The sequence below is a fragment of the Neomonachus schauinslandi genome, chromosome 4 (assembly GCF_002201575.2).
Source record: "Neomonachus schauinslandi chromosome 4, ASM220157v2, whole genome shotgun sequence".
NCBI lineage: Eukaryota > Metazoa > Chordata > Mammalia > Carnivora > Phocidae > Neomonachus > Neomonachus schauinslandi.
In genome coordinates this window covers 13,832,770-13,847,142 of record NC_058406.1, presented here as the reverse complement: position 1 = coordinate 13,847,142, position 14,373 = coordinate 13,832,770, and the positions used below count along the sequence as shown (strand labels likewise).

At 44.9% G+C, this 14,373-nt stretch overlaps 1 protein-coding gene across 1 annotated transcript in view; it reads right to left on the bottom strand.

Moving 5' to 3' along the window:
* MICOS10 (mitochondrial contact site and cristae organizing system subunit 10) overlaps nt 1-14,373 on the bottom strand; it is a 32,718-nt gene continuing 18,345 nt past the window's right edge. The window contains exons 2-4 of the mRNA XM_021683510.1: nt 4,243-4,290; nt 3,095-3,204; nt 1-798 (exon numbers count right to left, since the gene is read on the bottom strand). Of these exons, the coding sequence (XP_021539185.1) occupies nt 784-798; nt 3,095-3,204; nt 4,243-4,290 (173 nt within the window). The 3' untranslated portion in view covers nt 1-783. The remainder of the gene's footprint in view (nt 799-3,094; nt 3,205-4,242; nt 4,291-14,373) is intronic.

Here is a 14,373-nt window from a genome sequence, read left to right as displayed (position 1 = left end):
TGAGGGGCATGAGAAGCAGCCCCTCTGTCCTCAACCTTCAGCTGCTGTGTGAAGATAAAATCACCTCCAAACGTGGCCTTCGAGCCGGGTGGGTACACCATGAGCTCGCCCCACCCCCCAGGGCGAAGCACACACCTCCCCGCCCCCCGAAGCTGCAAGACACCGTGCCATGGATGGAGGGAGCCGTGGACGCCACCCGCATGCATACCCTTCCCCACAGAAGCCCTGCCCTCGTGCAGCAGGTGCGGCTGAAACGTGCCCCGCCGGGCCTACTGGTGAGAAGGACACACGGATCCTAAGGAGCTGCTACGGCAAAGGCGAGGCTCCTCAAGACGTCTGTCATCGTCAGCAGACGCTCCAAGCACCGAGTGAGGTGGATGCAGTTCCGAACACTACCCATAAGGGGACGAGGGGGGTGGGACGCACAACGGCTGTGGTTTCGGGAAGGCTCTGCGTGGCGGGGACCAGGAGGTTACAGCGGCTGGCAGCACAAATACAGTCGGCCCGAGGCTCAAAGACCACAGGCAAAGAAACGCAGGCGATGCACTGGGCTGCCTATTTTTAATTTATTTCTTTTAAGACCATCTCCTTGCAATTTCCAGAGAGAAAATACAAAACAAGAAACAGACTTCGTTTCAAATACATAAACAGTGTGCTGGAGTTTAAAGCGTTACTGATAACATTGTTACAGAAGAATGTCAGCTTACTCCAGGGCACTTCAGTATTCCTGAGGAATAAACATGATTTCTCTTTTCCTCCCACTGGGATGTTCTCAGGTGCAAGTCACTGCTCCTGCTCCTAGAAAATAAGGACACTCTGATTAGAAGTGTGCAGACAGCATTTGGACAACCATCTCCGACCCAAGGGACCAATGGGCCCCCAAGCCTTGACACCCGGTTTGCTTTACAAAACGGTCTCCCAAGAGAACTAACACCCCTCCCGGGGCCTCAAGAGCGGCTCCCTAATCTTGGTGGGAGGACGGGGGCAGGGGGACCAGAGTCAGTACCCGCACAGCTGTTCCTCACACTCATCAGAGGGCTGCATCAGAGGTGGGCGGACGCAGCGCGGCTCTGGAATCGAACAGCTGACTACCGATGGGACCTCGGGCAACTTTCTTAACCACAGTAAGACTACAGTTCCTCATCTGCTGAAGGAAGGCAAGGAAAACCTCTCCCACTAACCTACTGGGAGGGAGGTCTCAAGAAAGAACAGAAAGGCGAGGCATCCAGGAGGGGCCCTCAACAGGCCCCGACCGTGAGGTGACTACCTTGAAAGAGCCCTGCGCTGTGCCCGCCTCTGCAGAGAATGGAGGGTGACCACCCAGAGGCACAGACTCAAGTCCAGATACAGTTACAAGGCCATTTTGGAGCAGTACACACAAGGCTGTTAAAAAGGAACAATATTTTCCATAGTAGCTCCTAGCCATGAAATGTATAATACGCATATAATCACCCCTGAGCCACTATCCATGACAACTGGGTCTGGAACACGAAAACATTCTGAACAATTAAAAGACCTGAAGCTCCTCTCCGGCTCCTTTCTGTTCTCCCCCAAATCCAGCTGTGGTGCCAAGAAAGCAAAGGGTCAGGGAGTGGTGGAAACTGCCTGTCGCCAGCTTTGGTACCACGCAGCTGCGCTTCTTCTCGTCCCTGCGAGGATCTCCCCCGGGCTCTGGTGCAGGAACAGGACACTAACCTGGAGGGCGGCGGAGGGTGGCCAGGCTCCCTGGCCAGACAGCTCGCACTGCTCCCAGTTCTCTGGCTGAGCACGCGCGGGCTGGGGGCCCGGCAGGCAGTGGGTGGTCTGAACGGGTTCTAAGACAGAGGCTACTGAGCTGTGGTGGGGACTGTCCTTTGAGCTTTGGTGACCCTTGTGGCTCCAGCTTTTGACCAGAACCGGGACACTCGACGGTACCACCTCTTCTGCTCTACTTGTTATTTCGGAGGAACAAGGGGTAAGTCAATCACCCTTTCGGGACCGGCCTCGACTATTACCGCCAACATTCCTATTGATACAGCACCTCACAGCTTAAAATCATTTTCACACTGAATTCTCACAGCAACCATGTAGGTAGAAATTATTACCCTCATTTTATAGACAGAAGTGAAAACTCAAGATCACAGAGGAAGCAAGCGGTGGGTGGTCCAGGACCCACACCCCGGTCTCCTGGCTTCTGGGCTCTTCCCCCTTGTCCCCTGCTGCTGCCCAGATCATAGCGACTCTAGCTCACGGGCAACCCAGAAGGGAGAGGAATCTACACATCCAGGCAACAGGACACTCTGCACTGAAGCTGGTGTTGCTACAAAGACTGTGCCTTAGTAAGCCCGAGGCCACAAACACATCTAATAGGAGATGCAGTTTACTTCACTCAGTCATTTCCTATTTATCTGAGTGTCTACTTTGTTCCAGGCCCTGGGGATACAAAACTAAATACCACCCCTGTCCTTGAGCACCCAGCCTCCCATGATCCTTTCCCCCCAAACCCCACAGTAACCAATCATCTAAAGTAAGGCAATGGGAAGAACCTCAGGAGACGTGCCACCTTCTCCCTCCTGAGGTGCAGGCCACAGGTTTTCATCCTGTCCCCATTATTAAAAATCCACCTGTAGACAAGGAGTTCAGCAGAATCACATGGGACTTAGAGTGGAGAACCTCCCCTCTTCAACAAAAAGTGAAAGCATGCTGAGTCCCAGCTGTCTTTAGGTTTGGCTGGAGCACGTGTGAGATGTTGACAGGGCACTCTGAGATCCTGAACATAAGTGCTACTTACAGATAATTTAAGACAAATCTACTGTACCGCGATGATAAACTTTTCCAGGCAGGTTCATCCATTCTACTCGCTCACATAAGCTTATATACGTGAATGCACAGTTGTATCTCAAGATGCACAGGTGTATCTCAAGCCACAGTGGAAAGGACAGACTTTAGGCACCAAAGCGGTGTCAACATCACTAAAGGCCGAAGAGCAAATTAGGAGCTCAGTGGTGCCACAATGACACACACCGTTTATTAATTATATGTGCTCCAAAGAACTCTTCAGGGACTCTGCAGAAATTGTTTTTAAAAGAAAGAGAAATATCAGTTCTATACATACTTTGACGTATTTTCCGTGTAGAAGATATGGAGCCTGGAAATCATGCTGACAGTTGGAGTAGGCCATTCCCAATCCCATGCCAGAACCAAAGGCTAATGGCCACATTCTTCCTAGTGAGCAGAAAAAGGAAAATCCCAATAAGGAACCATTAAGAGAAGATAAAGCTTTTTCTCCGGCTTCAATACGTTTATTTGCTTAGGGTTCAATAAATATTCAACATGCATCTTATTGATGACTGCAACATGCCACACGTTTCTATCAATGTTTAATCAACGGTTAAAAACCAGGAAAGGGAGTCTATTACTGAATTTATCAATTCAGCAAATATTTATTAAGTACCTATGCCCCTAGGGTTCAAGGTCTTAACAAGTGGTGCAATATGGAAACAGTGGACAGTCGAACCTTTTAATTTTATATATACGTTCTAATCATTTGCTCATTTTAACTAATTTCTTAACCTTAACAGAAATACCACCTTTGAATTTTAAATGGAATCAGTGAATTTTGATTGAAGTCATAAAGCTTATTTATGCCAATACCAGGAAGTGATGATTTTGCATCAGCACTGTGTATTACGATTCCCTGGTAATGTATTCCCCACACATTCTTCACGGAAAGCGGTCAAAGTGACCCCTTTGGCTTCTATTCAATAACCAAATTTCAGAATTTCTTCCACAGAATGAAAGGGATATTGTCTGCCCTTTGCTTAGGAGAATTTCTGGCCAAAAGGCATGTGTATTTTTGGTCCACTTGTTTTTGTGACCAGCAAGACTCATTTTCAAGTTCCTTTAGAAAAAATTATAATTAATTAGAAATATTTGAGCATGCAGATTTGGCCAAGTGACTCACTGGCATAAAGTACAGGCTTTTCAGATGATATCATATTGAAGATATCAGGCACCCTGACTCAACGCCCACGGAGAACTCTGGAGGCGCCCAACCCACTCGGACCTCTTCTGAGTCCACATTCTCTGTCTAGCACCTTTGACAGTGGCCTACCTACACCCATAAACGGATGGGGTGGCAACCACGTAGCTGTGCCCTCCAGAAGTGTGCCTGCTGTGTGTGCGTGTGTGTGTGTGAGAGAGAGACAGAAAACGCGCACAAGGACATTATGTTCAAAAGGTAATAGTAAAAGTCACACTTACTTTTAAAGAAGGTAAGTGAGAAAACAAGTCCTAATCCAAAACCAGTACCTACAAAGAGGGGAGGAAAAACACGTTAAATCTTGTAACAGTAACTTAACAAAAACAAAATGAACATTTCATAAATGTAAACATCTATAAAACAAATTTTTTCTTAAATAATTTGGTACCGAGGTGACTTTCCCATTTCTAACCTTATCGTCAGAGGCTTTACAGATGCCTTTGGTCCTTCTGCCTACAACGGGGGAGAGAAACTTTATTCCCAATTCTGTCTAGACAAGTCTGGCGGGGTAGGGGAGTGAGCCAAGAGACAGTTCTTGAGCAGACGCTCTGGGCCCCACTTGCAAACAACGTCTGGCACCTTGGGCGCTCCTAGTCCTCTTCCATAGGGTTGCCTGAGCCAGAACATCAGACTGTAGACAATGTCAACTGGAAGCTCCCCTTGTCATTTTAGCATTTTGAGTGATGGCTACTTTTTGAGGAATAGGGAAAGGAGTGATCCAGAACATTCCCAAAGGCTGTCACATGTCAGACACAAGTCAGAGACCTCAGACAGAGGGAAAGTGTCTCCTCAAAAGCCCCGAATGTGAAGATTAGTCCCCTTCTCTTGTTTTCACTCATGGGGCATTTTCAACCACTATCTTTCAAAATAAAAGAACAAAGGCAAGCTTATTTTAATGGTCTGGAAGAAAAAAAAAATTAAATACCTAATTTTCAATCAAACCTCACAGGAATCTAAGCTTGTGGGGGGAAAAAGACCAGAAGACCAGATCCTCATTTTTACCAGTATTTCTCAAACCTTGGTCATTCTAGTGCTGCCATCATAATTTTTGCTAAATCTACATTACCTTCACAATTACTTGTTTAAAAAAAAAAAGAAAAGTTAAGAAAATCAATGCACGTATTTAGTTAAATGAATTTGGCCTGAACTTAAATAATACTGGTGTAATCATAGCTTTGAGTGCTAGTTTTATCTTTCTCATAAGATGTGTTAAAATGAGGAGCGCCTGGGTGGCTCAGTCGTTAAGCGTCTGCCTTGGGCTCAAGTCATGATCCCAGGGTCCTGGAGTGGAGTCCCGCACTAGGCTCCCTGCTACTCGGGGAGCCTGCTTCTCCCTCTGCCTCTCTCTCCCTGTGTCTCTTCTCATGAATAAATAAATCAAACACATTTAAAAAAAATGTGTTAAAATGAATGTAGAACCATTAAAAGAAATTTTTTTTTTTGTCTGTGGTACCATTTTAGGGGGGGGAATCACCCCCCATACTATAATAATACACGTCCCAAATATTGAAGTAAACTCATTTTTCCATTATCAAAAAAGTTATACACACCAAGGAAGAGTGCCAAGCTCTGATTTTATATTTGTTTTTCAGACTTGACAATTGTTTTCAGACCTTTCAGAGTATTCTGAGGCTCTGTACAAAGTGTCTACTCCAGAGTCCAACTGAGCCCCCAACCAACCTCCTTACAATTAAACACCACAAAAAAGTCCCGATTCTCACTTTGCCTTAATAGTTTTCCAATTTTGGCTGTTGGAATTCTAAGAGATTCTTCTCTGTCTAACCATGATTTTAGGCTACTGCAGTGTAAACACTCAAAAAGTACTTCCCTGGTCACCAGCCTGACGTCTCTGCTCTAAACACAGAACTTCGGCACAACTAAGCAAACTAATTCACATCAGTTTTCACCCACCCATGCAACCACTCAGCTGATGGTGGCGTGAAGAAAGTATTTATGCCACTTACTCAGAATGATTTCTTATCATTCTCTCGTGCCACATACATGCGGCCATGGTGTAGGTTCCTCTCATATGACTGCACCCTATACAATTTTCATTACAAACCATGACTTTGCCCCCTGTCCAACAGACCCTGCATTAGGTTTAGTGATCAACTTTAAAATGCAGTATCTTTTTTTTTTTATATATTTTATTTATTTATTTGACAGAGAGAGACACAGCGAGAGAGGGAACACAAGCAGGGGGAGTGGGAGAGGGAGAAGCAGGCTTCCCACGGAGAAGGGAGCCCGATGTGGGACTCGATCCCAGGACCCCGGGATCATGACCTGAGCCGAAGGCAGACACTTAACGACTGAGCCACCCAGGCGCCCCTAAAATGCAGTATCTGAAAATCACTCATGTCACCCTAATGTCCATACAATTTATAATATGGTGGAAAGCTAGGCGGCTTACAGACCACACTAGTTAAACCTGTTGAAAGCTAACATCATCTGAAGGAAAAGGAACTAACATTTTGGTATTTCTCATGAGTACCCACCATTTTCTCCCCCTCCCCGCCCCCAAATTCTCTTTCAAACCAAACGACAACCTGATCCGGTATTATCCCCCATTTTTCAGATGCAGAAAATAGTTTGCTCAAGGGTACTCTGTTTAGTTAGTGGTAGAGCAGTGAACGGGGCCCAGGTCTGCCAGACTCCAAAGCCACTCGACCCACTATGTCTTGACACTGGAGTCCCCTACAATTTCAACCCCGACACAATCACTACCTCCCGAGGGAAAGTTGGAGTGTCAAGATTTCTACTGCCAGTGAAGATACAGCCAAAAACCAAATTGTGCTTCCCACGCAACAGCCCAGAACGCTCGGCAACCAGGCCAGTAACAAGTCTGCACAAGGCCAAAAGGGCTTGTTCAGATTCATTCCCAGACTGATCCTACCGCACATGTCACAGACACAAGTCCACCTGGTAGGTGAGATTCAAGAGCTTCAGAGAAATGCGAGCTATCGCGACTGATACTCCTTGGTGAGAATCTGCTGTTGCCCGGTTTATAAAATGGCACCGGGTTCAATTTCAAAGCAACTTGCCTCACCCCCTTGCAGCTGGAAGATGAGTAAGACAGTAAATTGGTACTAGAAAATGAGGTAAAGGATTTGGACTGGCTTACAGATTTCAAACCAGGCAATGGGATGGGGAGGTAGGCCAGTAAAAACATAATGGCTTACAATCAGAGCTTTTGGTCTTCTCCATCTGGAAGGCAATTTTTTGGCAAACAAATCAAAAGCCCAAAAGGAAAATATTTCAGCATTTTTCTTGTCCCTCTGACTCCATGCCTGTCTCTCCTATTTTTCCCCAAGGAAAGAAAGCTCTCAGATGCTCAACTTTTCCAAATAGTAGACCAAGAATGATGGTAACCCACCGCTACCAGCATCACTCACCACAGAGATGAGAAACGTCTCAACATCAATCAATACAGCACAGGAAATCTTTACCCTAGACACTTAAGCTCAGGGATATGCCCAACACCTAGTTCTGCTCCCAGCAAAGGCACCTATCTGCAAGTCTGAGACCAAAATCCCAGTTCGGACTAAGCAAAAGATGGTCTCCAATTGGGCTGCTACCTCTTCCATTCTTAAGAGTGACTCCCCCCGCCCACCCCCCACCCCCGCCGGTCTCTGTATTTTTAAGACACAAAATAACAAGACCGGTCTCTTCAGAAAAAAATAATACAGAAACTGATTTTTTCAATGCCAATGTCTGATTTAAACTTAGCTATCTCGGTTACTTGAGAGATTAGCAACGGTGGGGCCGCTGATGAGTTTTACAGGCTCAAGTTCTCACATGCTGGATTTCTTTTAAAAGGCAACATGGTGCTTCAAAGAAGTCCCACCTGATCCGGGGACACCCACTCTGCAGCTGTTTCCACTAAAGATTGGCACCTCTAGGCCACGTTTAAACTTCATAACAATAAAACATGAAAGGTTCGTCTTACAATAAAAACAAACAACATGGAAAAGAGAAGAGTTTTTTCTGCCTTTGGCCACTTTTTTCTGTTGTTGCATGACAAGCTCTCTTAGAGGAAAGAAGCCAAAGGAAAAAGTACAAAGCATTTTTCACCTTCCCTGGAAGCAAATATTTAACTATGAATAAAGTTTATATAACTTCGCCTTCCCCCCACTCAAGTCTGTTCTTTTGCTCCGTGCTGTCTGGAATGACAAATCACCCTCCGAAGGAAAGAAATGCCTGATTATAATAGGTACACATCTTCCTTGTGGCAAAGTCCAGTTATGAGGGGAAGGAGGGGGGCAAGGCAAACACACACACACACACACACACACACACACAAAGGAGCCTTATGGAATTGACATTAGGCAAGGAGCCCATGCTCCAAAACCAGAAAAGAATTGGCACAAATTCTTTCAAAAAGAAATTACTCCAAATCAATCTAGCCCTGCACTTCAGTGCATGTTTAGTGCCCAAATGGACATCATAAAGCTTGCTAGTAGAGAAACACAAATTTTTAGGAAGGACCAATTCCTTAGCAGTTCATCTGATACTATTTTAATAACAAAACAAGAAAGAACTCACTCCCACTAACAACATGTAAAATACATATAAAATATTGCTGTATCTTATGCCCAAGCGGATTTTTAGCAGATTTAAAAGGATAACAACCCAGAGCAGTACACCCGTGTATGCCTGAAGCCACGTTCTGTGTAAGAAGGGGAGGACATAGATATATGTTGACAGCCATTACTGTGACATGTGGACAACTTCTGGTCCCAACTTTATTTAGAAAAATCTTTGCTCTCACCATGCCACCTAGCATAAAGCTTCACTTCACTGCAAATCACTAAGAAGCAAGCATAATCAGCAAGAAGTAACAAGCAGGCTACACAATTGGATTGCAGTCTTGGGGTAGAAGTGTACTTTGGATGTGAGCCCCTACAGAACAAGCTGGAGCAACCCATGCTCCCGCAGAACCGACTTGGTAAAAAGTTGCACTTGCCAACAGACTTAAGGCCAGGAGGAGGGACTCATTGTTGGGAGGGGCACAAGAAAAAAAAAAAAAAATCCTCATTAAGTCACTCAGAAAACATGTCTAGGAAAGACCCGGGGGGGGGGAGACCATGGGCCCATTTTATTTATCAATAACTTATTATACGGGGCGCCTGGGTGGCTCAGTTGGTTGAGCGACTGCCTTCGGCTCAGGTCATGATCCTGGAGTCCCAGGATCGAGTCCCACGTCGGGCTCCCTGCTCAGCGGGGAGTCTGCTTCTCCCTCTGACCCTCCCCCCTCTCATGCTCTATCTCATTCTCTCTCTCAAAATAAATAAATAAAATCTTAAAAAAAAAAAAAACTTATTATACAATAATTAAGCTCTCCTTCCAGTTTACATTTAACATTTTATTTTTATTTATTTTTGATTTCTCATTTTTATTGTTTTTAATTTTAATTCCACTATAGTTGACAGGGTTATATTAGTTTCAGGTGCACAATATAGTGATTCGACAATTTTCTACATTCCTCAGTGCTCATCATGAGAAGCAGACTTACATTTCACATGTTAAACGAAGCTCCTAAATTCATAAGCCTAATGTATAGTTATCAATGCTAAAATCTGACCTGTATCTAAAAACTAAGTAAACCTGCAAAGCAACTCCATTTTAATTTCTATAACTTATTTCAAAATGTAGGAGCAAAAACTTAAGTATCATTGCAACTGGCAGTTTAGTGAGTATGAGAAGCTTCAGTAATTCCAAGCAAGTTTTTCAGATCCCTAGAAGCCACGTGCCAAGCAACTGTATTCATAAATGTCTGAAAGAAAACACAAAGGTTCCAAAGCAAGGAGGGCTTTGGTCTCCTGCTGAGTGGCACGGCAAGAGGACTAGTGCCATCACGAGATGGGCCTACGTCAACCACTGTTCAGCAGCTAGCTCCCTAACCTCACGTCCTATACTAACATCACCTGGCCCCAACCTACTGCGCTACAGAGTAAAAACAATCTCACAGGGTTGCTGTTTCCGGGAAATATAAGGTATCTGGCAGCATCCGGGACAGAACTCAACAAGTGGTAGTAAGTTCTGTTACTTCTCTAATAAAACTCAACACAGATCAAAAGTGTCATGTAAGAGTTAATCCTCTATTAAAATACAACCCACTGGCTTGCCTAGGATCACACTGTGGGTGAGCCACGGCTGAAAGTCACAACCTTCCCCCACCCCAACTCTGCATGGGTATCGGCAATTTTTTATAGGAACACCTCAGGTTTTGACAGACATTTAAAAAAAAAAAAAGGGGATTCCTTCAGACTCATGGCTAACTAGAACATTTTGCTTAAAATATGATAAAAATTTTCCTAGAGCTATCTGGTGTTTCATAAAGCTCCAGTTATGCTTTGAACATGGATTAGTATCAAACTGATCTATTTATGATGGGCACGCTTTCCTGTTCAATCATGTTTCGATCAATGTTATTACAATCATCAAATGCATTTGTTATGACAGACCAAACAAGAATGTGCTTTTATAGAGAAGTACCCTTGGGACTGAGTTTAGTGAGAATTACATTTCCAAGAAACATTCCTGATTTATGAAAGATGCTCAGGGCCCAATTTATGAGGGAAAAAAAAAAGTTTTAAGTCAGCTCCAAACTGTGTTACTTAATGCTCTGAGGCAAAGACACACTGTCCCAGGTGTCCACGTGTAAATGCCAAGTCGTGTGAATTAACCAAGAAAGTGGGCCGGACCAAAGACCCAGAGATGGTAAATTCAGTCTGTGTTAACCAGCCTCTCAAAAGTCAACATCGCTGCAGGGTAGATAGGAAGGAGACTAAGAAGGTGGCTTTTGTACAAGACCTCCACCTTCTGTAGCTATCCAGACTAGACGGAGGCTGGAACATCGGCAGGAATTTCTCGGGTGGACATCAATTCCCGGGATCCTGATCAGAACAAGCAAGCCAGTCAGCAGAAAGCAGTAAAGATAGGGAAGGTAAATGTGGAAGTCATTACTGGGGTGCTCTGCTTCAAGTAAAGCCAAACTCACTAAAAGGGTCCTTTTAAATGAGTGCGTGTGGCACATGATCCAACTTCGGAATTCTGACAGCCATACAACTTTCCAAGAATGCACAAAGGAAGAAACAGGTTTGGTACACATTTTACTAACATATAATTAGCTAATAAATTCACATGTGGGCATAGCATGCAGGAAAATGAGAAAATGCTCTGAAGACTAATTTAAGGGAGACTGAAAAAAATGCAGAATTACTAAGTTTCAATAAACACAGTAAAAGACGCAATGCATTACACTTATTTGGGGGGAGGGTGCTTTGGAGGTACTAACACTTACAGAGTGTCAGGCACTGATATTGTTTCTATGTATTATTTCATTTGATCCACAGAACCACCTTGTAAGATGTACTATGATCCTGTCTCCCAGAAGAGGAAACAGTTTACTGGAACTGACTTACCCAAGTACACACAACTAAAAAAGGAGAATTCAAAGCCAGGCTGTCTGACTCCACAAAGTCATGGCTCTTTCCTATACACAGGGGTAAACTTCATGGAAGGTTGAGCAGAACAGCAGGGCAGCTGGTCTAACGTTACATTAACAGCCAAGTGTTTTCTGCATTGTGACAGGTAGTTTCTGACTATGTGACTCTTCGGTCCCTCAAGAAAACAACAGAAACCACAGATGTTTGACTTTTTAGGAGTGGTAACAAAAACCTGCAATACTCAGAATCAGTGAGAAAGAGAGTCGACAACTCAAGCGGGGAAGTACTGCCCTCTGTGCACCGGCTGGAGATCAGATGAATCCAAATTCATCCAAACTGCTCAAAAGGGTATCTTCCAGGGCGCCTGGGTGGCTCAGTTGGTTAAGCGACTGCCTTCGGCTCAGGTCATGATCCTGGAGTCCTGGGATCGAGTCCCGCATCGGGCTCCCTGCTCTGCAGGGAGTCTGCTTCTCCCTCTGACCCTCCCCCCTCTCCTGCTCTCTCTCTCTCATTCTCTCTCTCAAATAAATAAATAAAATCTTTAATTAAAAAAAAAAAAAAAGGGTATCCTCCAGTGAGTCCCTTCCCTCCCAAAACCCCCATCCCTCTCGCCCATCCCCATCAATACAGTAACTGGATTCTTACCTTTGGGAAAGGAAATGTAAGAATCGGGGATTCAGGATACCCGACATGGACCATTACAGAGATTATGTTATCATCTACTCCTGATTCAAATGAAAAATTCAATGGAGAAACAAAAACCAATAATTTATTTTCCTTACACATCTACTTGAGCTACATTTATGAGCGTGTATTAAGTAGAAGGCACAGGTGTTTCTTTTTTGAAGGTGGGAATTGTTACATGGAGGTCTACTTCAGTGATAAGGTTGTGTGGACTTGGGGGTAAGACAGGTTAAACACGAAGGAGAATACAGGTTAGGTCACTTACTAGTTGTGTGTCTCAGTCCTTGGGCAAATGATAGAACTTCTCCCAGCATCCGTTTCCTCATACAGAAATCAGGAATACTAACAGTACCTGTCCCCAACTGGGGAATGGTGAGGATGACACAGCAGAGTATGTGTAAAAAGCCTGGAACAACAGCTCACCACACACAGTTAACTGTCATTCCCTTCCTTCCCAACCAGCCAAACCATCCTGGCGGGTTAGAGAAGGGAGCGGGGAGAAGGTGGTAAGATTGTTCAAGAACAAAGCAAAAGTTCAAATACTTACTGAGTGCTGAAGGACACGGGTCAGAAATAAGTAAGACAGAGTCTCTTCCCTGGGGAGCTTGTGATCAGGGAAGGAGAGTGAGTCCGGTATCCAGAAAACTGGGAGGGACCATGTTCTGCTGGTCCAGAGGAAGAGGGTGGGAGGAACACACTTAGCTGGGAAGATTTTTTTAAATACTCAAGAAAGAGGTGTCATTTGAGTTGTCTTTTTTTTTTTTTTTTTTAAAGATTTTATTTATTTATTTGAGAGAGCGAGAATGAGAGAGAGTACATGAGAGGGGGGAGGGTCAGAGAGAGAAGCAGGCTCCTCGCCGAGCAGGGAGCCCAATGCGGGACTCGATCCCGGGACTCCAGGATCATGACCTGAGCCGAAGGCAGTCACCCAACCAACTGAGCCACCCAGGCGCCCCTCATTTGAGTTGTCTTAAGTAGTAGACATTTAACAGCCGAGTTCGTACAGAGGGGCACGTGCTCCACCCAAGGCTGCACAGGGAAACTGGGGCGGCGGGGGGCGGGGGCGGCTTGCCTGAAGCCTGAGGCCTGTCCTGGAGAGCAGCAGGTAAGGCTAGAAAAGGATCAGGGCCATTCTGAGGGCCCCAAAACATCACGGCACTTAATCTAGCGGGCAAGAGGCTGACTAAAGAGTTTTTTAAAATATGTAACATGACTGAAGCTGTGCTTTAGTAAGACTCATCTAACTGAGGTGTGTAGGATCACTTGGAAAGGAAGAGACATTTTGCTGGCAGAATTTACAGGCTTAACAACTGATTAAGTGTGTGTATGTGGGTCTGGGGTTTGGGGGCTGCGGTGGGGCAGGCTGTAAGAAAATGCCGAGAACTGCTATCTGGATAACTAGAAAAACAGGGGTACCATTTATAACATTCATCAAATAACCTTTTAAATACCAAATGCCCTTTATCTAAAATATAACTGGGTTTATAAAACTGCAACATCTAGGGGCGCCTGGGTGGCTCCATCAGTTGAGCGTCAAACTCTGATTTCGGCTCAGGTCATGATCTCGGGGTCGTGGAATTGAGCCCAATGTTGGGCTCTGCCCTCAGTATGGACTCTGCTTGTCCCTCTCCCTCTGCTCCCCACCCCACTCAAGCTGTCTAAAACAAATAAATAAAATCCTTAAAAAAAAAAAAAAGGAACATCTATAATGTTTTCGGGAACACTATATAACATTAAAAGCATTCACTAAGCACTTCAGCCTCAGGAGCCCATTATCTCATTTAATCCTCATGATAGGGGCACCTGGGTGGCTCAGTTGGTTAAGCATCTGCCTTTGGCTCGGATCGAGCCCCATGTTGGGCTCCCTGCTCAGCGGGGAGCCTGCTTCTCCCTCTCCCTCTGCCCCTCCCCATGTTTACTCTCTCTCCTGCTCTCTCTCTCAAATAAATAAATAAAATCTTTAAAAAAAAATCCTCACGATAAACTTCTTTTATTAGCCCCATCTTACAGGCCAAGAAACGGAGACACAGAAAGGGTAAGTAACTTGCCCCAGGTCACACATCTGGGATCTGAACCCAGGCAGCCTGACTCCAGAGGCCTGGTCCTTGACTGCCCCCTCACAGATACACAAAGCTATTATCATAATTTTGACTCCCTAAAGTAAATGAAATCGCTTTCCAAATTCGTCCTGGCCAACACTATGTGTGAGCATTTCCTTAA